This window comes from Chelonoidis abingdonii, chromosome 1, assembly GCF_003597395.2.
Source record: "Chelonoidis abingdonii isolate Lonesome George chromosome 1, CheloAbing_2.0, whole genome shotgun sequence".
Classification (NCBI taxonomy): Eukaryota; Metazoa; Chordata; order Testudines; family Testudinidae; genus Chelonoidis; species Chelonoidis abingdonii.
This window is the reverse complement of record NC_133769.1, coordinates 8,927,098-8,946,589: the sequence shown is the minus strand read 5'-3', so window position 1 is coordinate 8,946,589 and position 19,492 is coordinate 8,927,098. Positions and strand designations below refer to the sequence as shown.

Sequence of the window (19,492 nt, the reverse complement as noted above, 5' to 3'; positions counted from 1 at the left end):
GGGATATGGAACGGCTGACATATGACGAGAGATTAATAAGAGTGGGACTTTTCAGTTTGGAAAAGAGACAACTAAGGGGGGATATGACAGAGATGTATAAAATCATGACTAGTGTGGAGAAAGTAAATGTTATTTACTCTTTCTCATCACACAAGAACTAGGGGTCACCACATTAAATTAACAGGCAACAGGTTTAAAACAAACAAAAGGAAGTATTTTTTCACACAATGCACAGTCAACCTGTGGAACTCCTTGCAAAAGGATGTTGTGAAGGCCAAGACTACGACAAGGCTAAAAAATGAATTAGATAAATTCATGGAAGATAGGTCCATTAATGGCTATTAGCCAGGATGGGCAGGGATGGTGTCCCTAGCCTCTGTCTGCCACAAGCTGGAAATGGGAAATTGATGATTATCTGGGACACTGACACAGGATACTGGGCTAGATGGACCTTTGGTCTGACCCAGTATGGACATTCTTATGAGAAGCGAGATGTAGGACCATACTTTCTGAGCATGAGAGGACAATATTCCCTTAAGATAAGGCACACCTGGAGGCTTCTGCTTCAAAGTCCCTCCTGTGGCTCATGTGTAATTTCAGCATAAAACAAACAATCTATTCCAGGGCTCAGTTTGGCCGGAATGCTGGCAAGAACTGTAACAAAAGCATCCAGCTCCCAAGAGCAGGGGGGAGGGGGGTGCCATTTGGTCACATTTCCAGTTGCTAGCGGGATGCAGTTGAAATACCAGTGATCTGACAGGTTTCACACAGACTATTAGACATCAACAAACAGAGATTTCATTCACTCCTACTACAAGATGTCAAATTATCAATTTTCTTACATATACAAAGAGGGTTTAAATGTCCTCTCTGGAGGCCCAGTGAATGATTCTCTAACCCTGCATGAAGAATCCCAGACTGGGTTCGGAGACATGAAGCCAGACCATCACTTTGGGCTATGACCCAGACCAATCCCATATGTGAAGTAGGGTCAAGACTCGGCTAGAGCTCTCTAAAGAACACCTAGTAGTGTTGGTGATTCTGTGGAAACCATTCTATCCCTCAGTAGCAGAATCCATTGAGAGCGCTCTCCCCTCTGACTTTGTGCTCCGGGGTCGTGTTGTGATAAAGGGAGTGGTATGGTTGACTCTGAACAGGGAGCTCTTGTTTCAGAGTCAGTAACAGCCTCTGCACAGTGGAAAGGAGAAGTGTGCCACAAGGAATAGCATGAGTCATTCAGTGGAAGCCCTGGGCCCACCGAATCAGTATGAACCACAATGGATTATGTCTGGCACAGTGCTAGGGGATGCTGGGAGCAGCTGATAGTGTGGGTGTCTATGTGAGCACTTTCCCTTTGGAGTTAGCACTGACCCCAAAGCCTCACTGCAGTGTTAGTCTTATGTCGCAATCGAAGGATGGTACCATCAGCAGTGATCAATCCCCAAGTCCCTGGCCACTCATATACATTAGCAACCCATGGTGTTTTTGGCAAGTGTCAGGGTGTTAACCCTAATGTCCCAGCCAATTTCTAACTCAGCTAAGTACATTCTGTGATTCTACTGACCCAATTCCCCCCACCTCTACCATAACCTCAGCTGGACACAGGTTTGTCCTTTGCTTCCTGACCTAAACCTGCTGTTAAACAGCTGCTGTGTTCCACCCCAGAGGCGCATGCATTTCTGTAGGTGACTAACTGTAACACAATAGGAAACTTTTCATTGTATCTTTATTTATTATGAGATGGAAACACTAATATTACTTGGAGTCTGGCTGTGAAAGAGGACTAGCTTTAGTTAACTGCCCCAGGAGGAAAACGCCTAGCATGCCTCAGCAGGGGTAGTTGCCTCACGCAGTATGGATCTCCTGCATTATCCAATTAATGTATTACAGAGCATGGAGTCTGAAAACTCTGCACACAGAGATGAAACTCCTTTAACAAATGAGCACATCTGTGTGCTGGGATGTTACACTTCCCAGAATCCACGAGAAGGTCTGCCAGAGATATTTTCTTCCCAGACATAAAATTGTTACAGGCTCAGAGAAGGTGGTCCACGCAAAACGGGTGATTTAGTTGGGAATTGGTCCTGCTTTGAGCAGGGGGTTGGACTAGATGATCCCCTGAGGTCCCTTCCAACCCTGATATTCTATGATTCTATGATTTTAAAAGTCAGGGTAATTGACATCATCAAAGTCTCTTATTTACCCCTATGAAACCCTCAGTCCCGCTAATTGTGCACAGTCAGTCTAGGTAGCCCATCTGCCTGTCCCTAAGTAGTTCACATTCCTGTCACTTTTCCCCTCAATATCCCACCTCAACATCTTCCACTTGTTTCTTACACCCATTTGTTGATTCTTCTTTTCACTTACATTACAAACGCTTTGGGGCAGGGGCAAGCTCTGATAGGAGTACCAGGGGCCCTAATCTCCACTGGGCATTCTGGGCACTGCTGCAATACAGATAAATGCTAAATAACAGCAAGAGATGTTCAGCAGGGTGATCCCCTGCCCCCTACACCTTTCTCTCCATCCTCACAGAGAGAGCAGGGGGCATCAGTATGAGGATGAATAAGATTGAGCCCACAGGAGACTTGCTTGAATGGCTGCTTTCTATCTCTCCCCATCTGGGTGATCAGGCCTCTCAGCTTCTGAGACAAATAACGGACCAGAATGTCTAAGAAATTAAGTAAATAGAAACCACAGAACTAAACATCATCTAGGAGATTTCATGCCCTCTCCCAACCTTCTCCCGCCTGACTTGACCAGACCTTCCCAGCTGCCCAGAACCCCAGTGGCAGAAATATTTCCAACCTTTCATGTTTTTCTGCCTCTATAGTGGCTTCTTGCACAACGTGCTGATAACTCACAAACAGAATGCTACAAAGTCACAGTTCAGTATTACCAACACCAAGTTTTTGGGGGCACGAATCAGGCCCCCAAAACCAAGAGATTGGTCGACATCATGAGAATTAAAAAAAAAAAAATATTAACTATGTTCTTTTCATTTGTCTTCTGGTTTCTGAATACTACAGTTCACATTTTCAGGCTTTTCTCTGCAACCACAAGGACTAAAATTTGCTTTATTCTGAAATGGAAGCTGACATTCTCACACAATCACATGGATCTGGGAGCTGGGTCTTTAAAATAATTTAAGAACTAGTAATAAAATTGGAGAGTTGGCAAGACTGAGTCATGACACAATTCAGCCCAAACCAGGGTCATTCATGAAAAAAAGTTATGAGCATACAGAAGGCAGATTTTTAAACAAAACTAAGCAGCACCACTGTCACCAGTCTGTATTGTCACACAAGGGAAAATCCTTGACACCCCAACCAACAGCCGTAATAGTTTTGTTGAAGAGAGAATACCAAATTCCAGTACCACGGAAGACACCACCCAACCCTGCCTCCAGAGATACCCTAACCATCACTGCCATGAGAGACTCACAGCCACAAACACAAGTATATTTAGAATGCAGGGAAGGTACAGAATACAAGGATCCTCCTTTCCTTTCCCTCCTCCCTCCCCCACTCTGTAATACCAAATGCGGCTGGCCACGGAGATGTAGTCTTGTACTCAGCTGAGCAAATGGACAAATCTCTTACAGTATTCAAAACAACCGCCTCTAGAAATATGCTATGCACCACAGCACCACAAACCAAGTAGAATCAGTTCTGTTTTCATGTCATTGTCCCGAGAGAGCTGTACACTATATACTGTGCCCAGAAGAAATCAGCTATGTGCATCTATATTCCCAAGGGAAATAGCCTCAACCCACACAAAGGAAGGAGTATCAATATACACACCAGTTTGCTTAGAAATGTAAGCCAAGTACATACAGTGGTCACACCACAGGGAAATAAACTCTGCCCTCAGACTGGTCTCAGAGATATTCCACAAAAAGTGTTTCTCAAACACAAAACCTCTCACTCAAATCCAATGCTCCTGTGAGATCCATCACATCCATCAGCCACAATGCCACAGCACATGAGGGCCGTCCCCTACTCACAGAGAGAGAGATGCCTAGGGCTGCAATTGTGAGAACAGAATAGAAGATGAGGATGGAAGCAGAGGGTACCTTGCTCTTCACTCTGGACCTGCTAGCCCCGGAAGTTTGCCTTTTGCCTTTCTGTTCAGTCAGTTTTCTTCCTAGGGAGGAACCCATGTCCCTCACTCTGCCCCTCTCCTTTCTCACTCCGGTCTCTCAGTCTCAGCTGTCTCAAGCCAGAGCAGGCTCCACACTGGGATGTGGAGCTTGCAAACACAAGCATTCCACAATCTTATTCTTCCCAAGTAAAGCAGCAGCAGTCTGTGCCAAGGGTACAAGTTACATCAGCGCTGGCTTTCACAACTGTGTTCTCTTCAAGTGAGCAGCAGGTGTGCATGTCACACTCACACTTTTGTCTCCCTGTGTGACAGTCTCTCCCTCTCTTTTTGCCACTCTATTTCTCTGTCCCTCATAGGGAGCAGTTTCTCTGGTTGGCTGCCGGATATGGGCTTCTCCTTTGCTGCCTGATCCTCACGACCTTGGAGCGACACATCAGTGGATGCAACACACATACACAGAAAAAAGCTAACTAAATTAAATGCACAAGTCAACATCTTCCCCACAGAAATCAGGTGGGACTGGAGGCTCAGCTTCTCATTGCACTGCTCTGTCTGGATACTAAGGGACAGATTCAATACAGTTTGGGGAACAAAAGATGATCCAGCTGTCATAAACAGATAGCTAAGGGTTAATGTTTCTTTTACCTGTAAAGGGTTAACAAAGGGAACCAAACACCTGACCAGAGGACCAATCAGGAAACTGTGGAATTTTTTCAAAGCTAGGAGGGAAAAGTTTTGGGGTGTGGGTGTTTCTGTCCTGTGTTCCCTCGTAAAGTGCTCTCCCTCCGGCCTCTGAGAGTGGGGTTCCCTCTCTATCCCCAGGCCTCTGTTCCCTAATCTCTGTTCCCAAATTCTGAGGTAAAAAGGTAGAAAAAAACAATAAAGGCTTATATTGTTTTTTTTTGTAATTTAAATGTGTGAGTTTGCCCCTGATGTTTTTAAAATTGTATTTTTTTTGGAAATAAGGCTGTTTTAAATTCCATTTCCTCTTTAAAGCAATTGATCCCTGTAAAAAATATTGGTCTTTTGAAAATACCAGGAAGATCCCCATTTTTTATGTCACTTTTTTCTTTCTTTTTTATATAAAGCTTTTCCTTTTTTAAAACTGGTTTTGGGATTTTCTTTTTCTAGTTGAGGCTCAAGGGGATAAATCTCTGTGGCAGGAATTATGGTCCCTCTCTTCAAGGGAAAGACTGGGGGGGGGAAGAAAGGAGGGGGGAAAAGTAAAATTGTTTTTTCTCCTCTGGTTTTGTAATTCAAAGGAGTTTAAAGTACAAAAGTAAATCCTTCCAGGGTACCCAAGTTAGGGGAAGCCTTGGGGGGGGACCCGGGTTAAGAAAGGGGGGGAAAAGGGAAAAAAAAAAAAAAAATTGGGTTATTTCCCCTCTGTTTTGTGAGACTCCAAGGGCATCTGAAGTCCTTTGGGGTCCCCAGGGGGAGTTTTTTGGGGGAGAAACCAAGTGAGCCAAACCAAACACTGGGGGAATTTTGGCTGGTGGGCAGCGGTTATAAGATCAAGCTGGTTAAATTAAGCTTGGAGGTTTTTTTCAATGGCCTAGCCCAACTTATTTTCTGAAACTAAGGTTAGATCTGAGTAAGGAAAGCCCTATAAAAAAATATGAGGGGCATTATTGGGATAAGGCAAAGAATAATACAAGAAGCCAGTTAAGGAATTATTTGAATTTTTTTTTTTTTCTTTCTGCGCTAGGCTTTTTTAAGCAAGAGAGAAAGGGGTTTTTATGGTTAAAAGGGAGACAGAGAGAAAACTTTTTTTTTTTTCTGTTTTCTCTCAAGTAAAATGCTCAGTTGCTTTGCAAATAATTAACAAGGAAAACCATTAAAGTGAAACAAAGGGTCTTTTGTTAAAGAATAGAAACTCCCGATTGGGAACAAGTACCCAGCCAAAAACAACATGGCCAAAAACCAAGTTTTCCTCTGGTTTAATTAACAATGTAAAAAGATTTAGCAAAAAAAAAAGGAAAAAAGAAAAAAGGCACTGTTTTTGGCTAAGCCCAAAACCCCAGAGACAAAAACAAGAGCCAGCAATTCAGCAGAACAATAAACACAACCAAGGGCCAAACCCCAACACAAGGAAAAAGGAAACCAATGAACTTCCCAGGGAAGAAAGAACTCAAACAGCAGAACACAGGCGACAAATGGAAAACAAAAGCAAAACGAGGTTTTCGAGTGGAAAGAAAAGGAAAGAAAAATCCAAACAGGGCCATCAAGCCCCAAATAAGAGAACAAAAACCAAAAAATCAGCTCACCAAGAAAAACAAAGAAAAAAAAGGAGAAGAGGTGGCCCCAACAAGAAGAAAACAAGAAGAAGACGATGCAGCCCAACAGAAGACAAGAAATAGAACCCAAGGGAGAACCACCAAACAAGAAAAGGTGAAAAAGAGGAAACGAAAGAACGCATGAAACTGGAAGTACGAACAGGCCCCTAACGGCAACGGAAAAAACCCAGGCCAATCCTAAACAAACCCTTCGCCATAATTGAAAAAATTCCACAGCAACAAAAAAATTTCCCCCAATCTACAAGGCCAGGTTGATGAACACTGAAAGCTCTTTAAGAAAATTTAAAGCCCTTGCCAAAATGGGTACAGCATCTCTGAAAGACCCAGTACAAATGGTAAAAAGAGGCTGAGGTCAAACAAGCTCAAAGTGGACCCCCATTAGCAAGAGATGGGCGGGGCTGTATAATGCCAAGGACCAGAATGAAATGATTATAAAACGTTTTCAAAACCAAGGCCCAGATTCCCAAAGAGATGGGGGAATAAAACCCCGATCATGCCCCGTTCGGGTGGGGGGGGGTCCAGAAACCCCAAAAGGGAAAACCAGATTTGTTCATTTTTACCCCACACTCCCCTACCTACGTTGGAAAAAATTAATGAGGGCCCCCTGATATCTGGAACCAATGTTAAAATCCCCTGGAAAGAACGGGCACCCTTCCCCATACAAATTGGAAAAGTTTCTGGAATTTGGTGGTTTTCCCCCTGGAAGGAACAATAACATGGTACATTACAAGAAATGGAAAACCCAAAAACTCACCGAGGGCGGGAGAAATTGGAGGCCAAAAATAGATGGAAGTGGCCAAAGAAAAGCCAGGAAACTTAACTGTCAAGTGGGAATGAAATACCCCCAGGGGCAAAACACCGACCAAAAAACCCCTAAAACCAAAAACCGAAGGGCAACCCCAAGGACCCAACCTACAACAACAAGGGACCACAGAAAAAAAAAACACCCTTACCTTTCCCCCCACCTTCACCAGTCCCCCCGTAACCTCACCTCGACCAAGTTGGGACCCGTCAAGCATGGAAAGATGCTTTAAAAGGTCAATGAAAACTGGGAACAATATAAAGGCCACGCCCAAAGAACCCAACCGGGTGCAAGTCAATTTTAACCACCATTCACCACCAAAGAATTCTAGGCCCAGATGACTCCTCAAATCCCTTGAAGCGAAGAGAAAAATTTTTAAGAGGGGGTGAAAGAAAGTTACCGTTGGGGAGAGACACGGGGGCAAACAATTTCAAGCTATTCCACCAATTCATTCCCGGGAATCCAAACTCATCAAACCCCAAAAGGCCCCAAGTGAACCATTTACCTTCAAAAATGTCCACAAGCTGTAGAACCTGCCTTACAAGCGTGAACTACCCTGTCAGTAAAACAAAAAAGGCCCTTTTGGTTCCAGGAAAAGTGTTGACATATCCATCCCATGCCTACTTGGGGGAAAGAACTTGGCCCAACCAGGTGAAGCAGGCCAAAAGAAACAGTTGGAATGTTTACACGCAAGCCCAAACAGGCAAAGCCTCAGACAATCCATCTGTTCCTGAGCCGTCCACAGGGAAACGCCCTGTTACCCCGAGACCCCAGACAGAAGGTAAAGTGGAAAACCCCGGAATCCCCTGCCAACGGCTTGAAACCCAGCCCCCCCCCCAAAAACAACGCACCTCCAGTCCAGGACCGGAAACTTGGGGAACAGCAAAAAAAACCAGCCAACCAAGCACCAGCAATACGCAAACCCATCTTCCTCAACCCTCACCCCAGAAAAGGGCGCCAGCCGAGCCGATTGGCAAAGCAACAGAAAAACCATACGAAGCCAGACTCCAGCCAGAAGCCTGAAAATACCACCAGGTGCCACCGCGGAGAGCGGTTTCACCAGCACAACAAAACACAATCCAATCACCTTACATCGTCCAGAAGGGACCAAGCCCCCCCAAGGTTCCCGCAGTCTGAAGAAAAACTGGTTGCCCCTCACCCTCAAGGGACAGTTCAGACCTGAAGCCAAAGGAAGCAAATGAAACAAGCCTCAGAAAGTTGGACAGCCGGCAACGGAAGCACCCCCAAATGCTCTTTCAGCTCTCTAACGCATCCCAGGTTTTTGTATATAACCAAGGGACCTACACCAGGAAGACTGGCACCTGCAAAACAGTTGGTGGTTCCAACTAAGTACCGGGGGAAGCTCTTAAGCTTAGCCCATGATCATCCCAGTGGCCATGCTGGGGTGAACAGAACCAAAGACAGGTTGGGGAAGTCCTTCCACTGGGAGGGGATGGGCAAGGACGTTGCCAAGTATGTCGGTCTTGTGAGGTGTGCCAAAGAGTGGGAAAGCCCCAAGACCAGGTCAAGGCCCCTCTCAGCCACTCCCCATAATTGAGGTCCCATTTCAGCGAGTAGCTGTGGATATTCTGGGTCCTTTCCCAAAAAAGACCCCCAGAGGAAGCAGTACATACTGACTTTCGTGGACTTTGCTACCCGATGGCCGGAAGCAGTAGCTCTAGGCAACACCAGGGCTAAAGCTGTGTGCCAGGCCCTAACAGACATTTTTGCCAGGGTAGGTTGGCCCTCCGACATCCTTACAGATTCAGGATCTAATTTCCTGGCAGGAACCATGAAAGAACTGTGGGAAACTCATGGGGTGAACCACTTGTTGCCACCCCTTACCACCATCAAACCAATGGCCTGGTGGAAAGGTTTAATGGAACTTTGGGGCCATGATACGTAAATTCGTGAATGAACACTCCAATGATTGGGACCTAGTGTTGCAGCAGTTGCTTTTTGCCTACAGGGCTGTACCACATCCCAGTTTAGGGTTTTCACCATTTGAACTTGTGTATGGCCACGAGAGTTAAGGGGCCATTACAGTTGGTGAAGCAAGCATGGGAGGGGTTTACGCCTTCTCCAGGAACTAACATTCTGGACTTTGTAAGCAACCTACAAAGCACCCTCCGACACTCTTTAGCCCTTGCTAAAGAAAACCTAAAGGATGCTCAGAAAGAGCAAAAGGCCTGGTATGATAAACATACCAGAGAGCGTTCCTTCAAGGTAGGAGACCAGGTTATGGTCTTGAAGGCGCAACAGGCCCATAAGATGGAAGCATCATGGGAAGGGCCATTCACGGTCCAAGAGCGCCTGGGAGCTGTTAACTACCTCATAGCATTTCCCAATTCCTCCCTAAAGCCCAGAGTGTACCATGTTAATTCTCTCAAGCCCTTTTATTCCAGAGACTTACAGGTTTGTCAGTTTACAGTCCAGGGAGGAGATGACGCTGAGTGGCCTGAAGGTGTCTACTACGAAGGAAAAAAGACGGTGGCGTGGAAGAGGTGAACCTCTCCACACCCTGGAACGTCTGCAGCGGCAACAAATCAAGGAGCTGTGCACTAGCTTCGCCCATTGTTCTCAGCCACCCCAGACAGATGACTGAACGGGCATACCACTCCATTGACACAGGTAATGCTCACCCAATTAGAACCCCACCCTACCGGGTGTCTCCTCATGCCCAAGCTGCTATAGAACGGGAGATCCAAAACATGCTACAGATGGGTATAATACGCTCATCTACCAGTGCATGGGCATCTCCAGTGGTTCTGGTACCCAAACCAGATGGGGAAATACGCTTTTGCGTGGACTACCGTAAGCTAAATGCGCTTCCTCCTGTTGTCTGATAACGCTTGTACTCCTTAGTCCTCCAGCAGCACACCCTCTCACTCTCAGCTCCTTGTGCCTCTTGCTCCCAGCTCCTCACATGCACTTCCTTTCCTCTGGCTCCCCCCTCCCTGACTGGAGTGAGCTCCTTTTAAACCCAGGTGCCCTGATTTGCCTGCCTTGATTGGCTGCAGGTGTTGTAATCAGCTTGTCTGCCTGAACTGGTTCTAGCAGGTTCCTGAGTACTCTAGTGCAGCCCCTGCTTTGGTCACTCAGGGAACAGAAAACTACTCAGCCAGTGACCAGTGCCCTCTTCCAGACTCCTGCACCCCACTGGCCTGGGTCTGTCACATATCCCTCCCCCCTGCTCAACACCAAGGGGTTGGGCAGCTTGGGATGCTAGACAGTGCCACGTGACAAGCCATCGGCATTATCGTGATGGCTCCCTGCTCTGTGTTGCGCATGAAACTGGAAAGGCTGGAGGGATAAGAACCACCCGGTCACCCTTGTGTTCTTCTCCTTGTTCCGCTGCAGCCATTGAAGAGGGGCACTGTAGGTCATGAGGACAAATCTGCGCCCGAGCAAGTAGTAGCGCAATGTTTCCATGGCATTTTACGGTGAGGCACTCTCTCTCCACCACTGCATATTTTTGTTCCCTCGGAAGGAGTTTCCTACTGAGGTAGAGAATTAGGTGTTCCTCCTCCCCGACCATCTGTGATAGAACGGCCCCCAACCCTGCTTCTGATGCATCTGTCTGCAGGATAAATCCTTGGTGAAATCAGGGGCTATCAGTACAGGGTTACTGCAGAGGGAAATCCGTAGGTCTGTGAACGCTTCCTCTGCTGCTTCAGACCATCTCACCACATCAGGTCCACAGGCTTTTACTAGGTCTGCCAAGGGGCTTGCCCTTGTGGCAAAGTGGGAGATCAATCATCGGTAATACTCCACTACACCTAGGAATGCCCGGACTTGTTTTTTGCAACGTGGTCAGGGCCAATTTTGGATGGCCTCCAACTTGTTCACTTGGAGTTTTACCAGACTTTTTCCGACAATATAGCCAAGATATTTGGCCTCTGTAAACCCTACAGCGCACTTGGCAGGGTTTGCTGTAAGGCCAGCTCGCCTGAAGGTATCAAGGACTGCCTCCACCTTCTCTAGGTGGGTTTTCCAATCTGGGGTATGAATGACCACATCGTCCAAGCAGGCAGCAGCAAAACTGTTATGCGGGCTGTCATAAACAGAGAGCTAAGGGTTAATGTCTCTATCACCTGTAAAGGGTTAACAAACAGTGACCTGCAACACCTGACCAGAGGACCAATCAGGAGACAAGATACTTTCAAATCTCGGTGGAGGGAAGTCTTTGTTTGTGTGTTCTATTCTTTGTCTGTGTTCTATCTGGGATCTGAGAGTGACCGGAAGTACTACAGGCTCTAATTTTCTATTCAAGTAGTAAGTGCAAGTAGAAAGGAGGTTTAGTCTTTTTAATTGGTTTTCTTTATTTGCAAATGTGTATCTGGCTGGTAGAGTTTTAATGTGTATTTGGCTGGAAGTATTTTAAATTGTATTTCTGCTGGAGGAGGCTTTTTCTCCAGTTTCTATAAGCTGAAAGACCCTGTAATATTCCATCTTGAATTTACAGTGATTATCTTTATTCTCTTTTCTTTTATTAAACGTTTTTCTCTTTAAGACCTGATTAATTTTTTCCCCGTGTTAAGGCAAAGGAACTGAGTCTGTACTCACCAGGGAATTGGTGGGGAGAAGGGAGAAGGAGTAGTGGAGGAGGAAAGGTGAATTTCTTCTGTGTTTTAAATTCACGGAGCTTGAATCTGTCTATCTCTCCAGGATAACCCAGGGAGGAAAAGCCTGGGAGGGGGGGAGAAGGGGGAGAAAAAACCTGATTTCTCAGTGTTGTGATTCAAGAAGTTTGAATCATGGTGATCTCCTGGTGTCCCCAGGGCGGGAAAGATCTGGGAGGAAGAAAGGAGGGGGAAGGGAAATGGTTTATTCTCCTTAGTTGTGAGACTCAAGGAATTTGGGTCTTGGGGTCCCCAGGGAAGGTTTTTGGGGGGACTAGAGTGCCCCAAAACACTATATTTTTGGGTGGTGGCAGTTTATCAGATCTAAGCTGGTAATTAAGCTTAGAGGAATTCATGCTGGTACCCCATTTTTTTTCAGACTCTAAGGTTCAAATTGGGGAAAGATACCATGACACGGGCGTAATAGCTTGTCCATGAGGCGCTGGAAAGTAGCTGGGGCACCATGTAGTCCAAAAGGGAGGACACTATATTGAAAAAGACCCTCTGGTGTAGAGAACGCAGTCTTTTCCTTTGCGTCTTCCACAAGGGGAATCTGCCAGTACCCCTTTGTCAAGTCTAGGGTAGTCAAGTACCGGGCATTCCCCAGACAATCCACTAGCTCATCTATGTGAGGAATGGGGTACGCATCGAACTGAGATACTTCGTTTAGTCGCCAGAAGTCGTTGCAAAACCTTGTGGTGTCATCAGGTTTGGGCACCAGCACAATTGGGCTGGACCACTGACTATGAGATTCTTCGATGATCCCCAACTCTAGCATTTTTTTTTTTACTTCTGCTTTTATTTCCTCCCTTTTGGCCACTGGCACTCGATAGGACCTCATTGTTATTCTGGCCCCAGGGTTCGTGACGATGTAGTGATATGTCTTGGTTTTTCGACCTTGTTTTGTCGAGAACACATCTTGGTTCCGGAAAATCATCTCAGACACCTCATTCTTCTGATCTGGTGTTAAATTGGGAGACACTCTCACCTGTTTGGAAGGCTTGTTTTCCTGGATAGTTATGCATGCATCTTGCGCATGCCAGGGTTTCAGAAGGTTGATGTGATAAATCTGTTCTTGTTTTCGGCGTCCTGGCTGCCGCACCTTGTAGGTTACTTCCCCCACGGGTTCAACCACCTCATAGGGCCCCTGCCATTGGGCCAGAAGCTTGCTTTCTGCCATGGGTACCAACACCATTACCCGATCTCCTGATTGGAACTGTGGGACTTTTGCCTGGCGATTGTAATAGGTTCTCTGGGCCTCCTGTGCCTTTTCCAAATGTTCCCATACAGTAGGAGTGACACGGGTTATTCGGTCTCGCATCTGTATTACATGTTCTATTATATTTCTCCCCTCATTGGGTTCCTCTTCCCAAATCTCTTTGGCAATATCTAGTATGCCACGGGGGTGACGTCCGTATAATAACTTGAATGGGGAAAACCCAGTTGAGGCCCGAGGTACCTCCTGGATAGCGAACATAAGGTAGGGCAGTAGGGTGTCCCAATCCTTCCCGTCTCGACTTACCACCTTCCTTATCTAGCCTTGAGGGTTTGGTTAAACCTTTCTACCAACCCATCAGTCTGCAGATGGTAAACTGAAGTTCTCAGGATATGTATATGGAGCAGCGTACAGAGGTCCTTCATTAGCTTTGACATAAATGGGGTTCCTTGGTCTGTTAATAGATCCTTTGGTAGCCCCACTCGGGCAAAGATCCCCACCAGCTCTTTGGCTATCGCCCAGGCACAAAGTCTCATGTATTGGTCGATGACGCAGAACCTCTAATATCTCTTCTGGACTCTGGGACTCTGTTTGCAAACACTTTCGTGCGAGATGGATGAAGTCATTACAATTAGGACCGCGGGTTTTTGTTTTCCTGGTACAGTGGGGTCCACTTGTGATACCACTGGGCCCGCACTGAGGTCGTTACCATGTAACCAGATCTGGCCAGGATCTCTGTTTTCAGCTGGGGGTAGTCTGCTGCAGCCTCTTTCAGGGCAGATCATAGTAGGCTTTCTGGGCCTGCCCTACAGAGGAATGGGGCAAGGATGCCAGACCACTGATCTCAAGGCCAGGCCTCCTATAGGGCTGTCCTCTCAAATAGCCAGAAGGAATGCCTCTACATCATCCTCCTACCTGTCATTTTCTGCAGCCAATGGCTGGCCCATATGCTCTGCGTCCCATCATGGCGGCGGTTCAGCTCTGTAAGGGTCTTTACCTGGTTTACCAGTTCCCGCAACATAGCTCGGTCTTGAGAAGCCTGGTCCATCAGCAGGCGATTAGTCTCTTGTTGCAGCCGCACTGCTTCCTGCTTTAGGCGGTGCCTGACACGGGAGCCTCCTGCTTGGCGCCATAGCTTGTATCAATGCCTGTACAAGGACATCCATTGTGTTGAAAAAAAAAAAAAACCCTCTCCTTTTTTTTTTTTTAGATCACCCTCCTTCTTCTAGCGCGCGCTGTGCACACCAAAATCCCACCCCTAACACCAGTTGTGACAAAGTTCCTCCTCTACCTTGGTGGGTCCTGCACTTATTGGCAGATTGCTCACCTCAGTGATCTTCCCCACAGTCTGGGTCAACTCTTCCTGTGTCTGATCAGGAGTTGGGAGGTTTGGGGGGAACCTGGGCCCGCCCTCTACTCTGGGTTCCAGCCCAGGGCCCTGTGAATTGCAGCTGTCTATAGTACCTCCTGTAACAGCTGCATGACAGCTACACCTCCCTGGGCTACTTCCCCATGGCCTCCTCCAAACACCTTCTTTATCCTCACCACAGGATCTATCACACTATATACTTCCGCACACATCTTTGGGGACAGCACACTGCTCAGATGTGCCCTCACCATACACTAATCCTCAGGCCCCGCCTTTCTGGAAACATGGCCCTCAAGTAGCATAGTCCACTAGTGCCATGAAATAGTGACTTGAACACCTTGCCACTAGGAGAGTACGGGACACTCATGTCCATTGCACAGATGTTCTTATGTCAAACATCATGTTACTCACTGCACAAAATCTCTCCCTTATGTCACTCCACATACACAGTTAGTCCCATGTTGCGGCAAACCTGTGAAGGCTATCGGAAGGGCCTGTAATTCCCTCTTCCCGGGATAGAGGGTCCCATCTGGAAGAACAAGCCTTTCGGGGAGATTGTTTTCTCTCCTTCTGCTTAGGATATGCTCAGAGGTCCTTTCATTCAGCTGCTGCTGTTTTATAGACCAATTGACCCCTTTCTGCCTCTCTGCCCAGCAGCATAAGCCAGCAGCATCAAAGATCCCAAAATCCCAGCACTGCCCTGAGGAATTGTGCCAGGAGCTGAACTGAGGAAGCCTAAAGCTGAAGGCCAAACAGACTCCAGCACTGCCATGGGCACTGAGGAAGAAACAGGGACAAATGGCGTGTGTCTGAAGGAAACTCCACACCACACTAATAATACACTTTCCATTTCACACTGCAGGAGTGGCAGGCAGCTGAAGAGGCCATGCCTGGAGACGGCTCAAGGGAGCCCCAGCTTGAGCAGGTCAGAGTCTAGGCCTGAGAGTAGATACAAGGGGTCCCCACCCAAGCAGGTCAGAGTCAAATGATGGCATGTGGGGAAGAACACCCATCATGAGCTTCTCCATAAAGCCACTACTCTCTCCTCCTTAAGTCCCTCTTCTCTCATAAGAAATCAGCCCATACAGATGGTCAGACTGCAGGGAGTCAGGAGTAGCTCACGCTATTTGTTTATTTATATTTTTAATACTTTCAAATGTGTTGGAACCATCAAGCAAGCTATATACACAGCTAACCTTTGGAGCTGTGGGACAGGCAGTTTCGTTCTCACTCCTCTTTTATCGTCCATTGTTTCTCATACCTGCTGATTGCATCTTGCTTCCAGTTAAACCCTAAGCTCTTCAAAACAGGAAATCCTGTCTTTCTAAGTCCTTGTGCAGCATCCCGCACACCTGGGCCCGATCCTGATTGGCCCTCTATGGACCATCACTATACAAATCAACAACAATTAAGGATACCTTGGTCTGGTGGGGAGGATCAGGCTTGGGGAAAAGCAGCGGTGTCTTTGCCTGTCAGTAATATTTGAATCCCCCAGCTCTGCTGGGTGAGAGTCCCTGCTTGCTCGGGACAAGAGGGGTATCCCAGCCTAGGGAGTGAGGGCCTGATCCTGGGGAAATCCTGAAGAAGCCCTAGTCCTCTCTACTACAGTACCTTGTGTTTCTTACAGTGGAAAGCAAGTCACAGAATCCTGCCCCAGCTTCCTGGGAATAGGAAGAGCACCAGTCACTGCATTCAGACAAGACATGGCCAGTGCTGGGTCACTCTCCAGCACCACTTTTGTACCGTTACCACACGGCAGACAGACTGACTGTGCTACCATCTCCTCCTGAACTGCAGCTGCTCAGTCTGAATTGTGAAGTACTATGGAGAAAAGGATATGTGATTTTCAGCAAGTTTCCTGAAAAAAAAAGTTCTTTCAAGTGTAATGTCTGAACTCGCTCTCTCACACACACACACCACCAATCTGCAGTGTACTTGGGAAGTGGAGGACTTGGAATGTACATTCCCTTCCAGGAAACAGTCACAAAAAATTATTTTGCTCTTTTTGCTAAAGCCGTCTCCACTCTGAACTTAGTTCAAGCCAGATGACTAGTCCCCAAAGAAATCTGACGCTCCTGTCCAGATACACACATGGGTTAAAGCCTGTGGACAAGACAGTACAATACTGTTTCTGTATGTGAGGAAGAGAAGCCCTGCAGTGTCTGCCAGGGGAGAGGAAGGATGCTTGTCAATGTACAGCATTGTGCTGTACTGGTATTCAGTGACTCATCAATATCAGCAAATAAAGCAGCTCTTCAGCTGGCCCATCATTTGTTGCTCCCAGCCTCACCATCCCAGAGAGGCTTAGCCCTGACCTCCCTCTCAGAACTCAATCCAGCTGCACAACTGATTGCTGAGAGTATGGAACCAGTTCAATATCAGCAGGTGGGCTTCCAACCACAGTTCCATGGGGGGGCCTTCAGCTCGGATCACTAAGTAACATAACCCAGCCCTTGGCAATCAACACACATTTTTAGTGGGGAATTTGAGATTTGGCAAAGGGGGAAGTCTGGAATGTACACAGATCTCTTTTTCTCTGACACTCTCTTTGCCAGCGAGATTCTCTCCGACAGACTATGATTTATCTGGATAGGCTGTCAATATGGATTATGCTATACGGACTTCGAGCTCCCTGAGGCTAAATGCCAGTCTTACCTTTGTGTGGAGCTTGGCAAACTGCTTGTCATCCAGCAGACTCTGGGTGTACACACGCCTCTTGTAACGAAACTGGAGAGGAGAAGGGAAGGGAAGGTGGTCAGACAGAAAAGCTGAACAAAAGCCAAGGGCAATACAGGGGAATGTGGTCTCAATGAAATTACTATATAGTGGGGGCAAAACTGGCTTAAAGACCATACTCAAAGAGTAGTTATGAATGGTTTGCTGTCAAAGTGGGGGAACACATCTAGTGGGGTCCCACATGGGTCAATCCTGGGCCCAATGCTAGTCAATATTTTCATTAATGATTTGAATAATGGAGTGGAGAATATGCTTATAAAATTTGTGAGGACACCAACCTGGGTGGGGTTGCAAGCACTTTGGAGGACAGGATTAGAATTCAAAATGACCTTGACAAATTGGAGAACTGGTCTGAAATCAACAAGATGAAATCAATAAAGACAAGTGCAAAGTACTTCACTTAGGAAGGAAAAAATCAAATGCACAAATACAAAATGGGGAAGGACTGCCTAGGCGGCAGTACTGTTGAAAAAGGTCTGGGGGTTAAAATGGATCACAAACTGAATAGGAGCCAACGATGTAATGCAGTTGCATAAAAGGCTAATATTCTTGTGCATATTAACAGGAGTCTTGTATGTAAGGCTATGTTGACACGACAAGTTGGGTGTGTAATTCCTCTGCTCTTGTGCACGCACTTGCAGTAGTTCAGTGAGAGGTCGCACAATTACACATAGCAGTGTAGCTGCAGTAGCACAGACAGCATCAGGGAAAGCATGGCTGTGCTGTGCCAAGTACAAACCTGCCTGAAATTGGTGGGTAGGTACTAGGTACAGCTCAGTCATTTCACTGCTGCCATGGTTACACTGTTATCTATATTCACAATCGGTCTCATCGAGCTACTTCGAGCATATGTACCTGAGCAGAGGAAACCACACTCCTAGCTCATGCAGTAGACATTATCTAAGACACAGGAGGTAATCGTCCTGCTCTCTGCAACATGGTGAAGCCTCAGCTGGACTACTGGGTCCAGCTCTGGGCGTCACACTTTAAGAAAAATGTGGACAAACTGGAGTGAGTCCAGAGGAGAGCAACACAAATGACTAAATGTTTAGCAAACCTGCTCTGTGAGGAAAGGTTTAATGAAAACTGTGCATGTTTAGGCTATGTTTACACTTAAACCATTGCAGCTGCACCATTATAGCACTTCAGTGTAGCCACTCAGGACAGCAATGGGAGAATGGTGATCAACTGTTCTCCATGTCCACTGAAAGTCAGACAAGAAGCAATGGGCTTAATCTACAGCAAATAAGATTTAGGTTAGATATTAGGGAAAACTTTCTAACTGTAACGGTGATTAAGTACTGGAATAGGCTTCCCAGGGAGGTTGTGGAATCCCCATCATTGGAGGTTTTTAAGAACAAGTTATTAGACAAACAACTGTCAGAGAAGGTCTAGGTTTACTTGGTCCTGCCTCAGCGCAGGGTGCAGGACTAGATGACTTCTCAAGGTCTCTTCCAGCCCTGCACTTCTATGATTCTATTATTCTAGATCTCATGTCATTTCACGGGTTAAACAGCCTTTCTTTAATACAGATTTTAGGTCCTGAAAGGACCATCAGAGGATCTAGTCTGCCCCCCTCTACATGACAGGCCATAGAATTTTTCCAGTTACCATTGTACTGAGCCCAATAACTTGTGTTTGGCTAAAGTATCTTTTCCAGAAAGGCATCCAGTTTGGATCTGAAGACATAAAGAGATGAAATATCCAACACTTCCCTTGATTGTTTGTTTCAGTGGTTAATCACCTGCACTGTTGAAAATCTGTGCCTTATTTCCTATTTGAATTTGTCTGGCTTCAGCTTCCAGTCACTGGTTCTGCCTTTCTCCACTAGATTAAAAAGTCCATTAGCACCTGGTATTTTCTTCCCATAAAGGTACTTAGATACTGTAATCAAGACACCTCTCAATCCTCATTTTAATAAGCTAGCCAGACAGAGCAATTTGAGTCTCTCACTGTAAGTCATTTTTTCCAGCCCTTGAATAATTTTTGTGGTTCTTTTCTGCACCCATTCGTTTTTCAACAACCTTCTTAAAGGGTGAACACCAGAACATAAGAATGGCCATACTGGGTCAGACCAAAGGTCCATCTAGCCAAGTGTCCTGTCTTCCAACAGTGGCCAGAACCAGACACTTCAGAGAGAATGAACAGAACAGGGCAAGTTATCAAGCGATCCACTCCATTGTCCAGTCCCAGCTTCTGGAAGTCAAAGATTTATGGACACTTGGAGCATGGGGCTGCATCCATGACCATCTTGGCTAATAGTCACTGATGGACCTGTCCTCCATGAACTTATCTAATTCTTTCTTGACCCTGTTATATTTTTGGTCTTCTCAACATTCCACAGCA

General features: G+C 46.4%; 1 protein-coding gene across 1 annotated transcript in view; it reads right to left on the bottom strand.

Moving 5' to 3' along the window:
- Nucleotides 1-19,492, bottom strand: part of LOC116823921 (SH3 and multiple ankyrin repeat domains protein 2-like) — a 109,617-nt gene that overhangs the window by 71,072 nt on the left and 19,053 nt on the right. Inside the window, exon 3 of the mRNA XM_075063439.1 lies at nucleotides 17,066-17,137. Coding sequence (XP_074919540.1) covers nucleotides 17,066-17,137 — 72 coding nt within the window. The remainder of the gene's footprint in view (nucleotides 1-17,065; nucleotides 17,138-19,492) is intronic.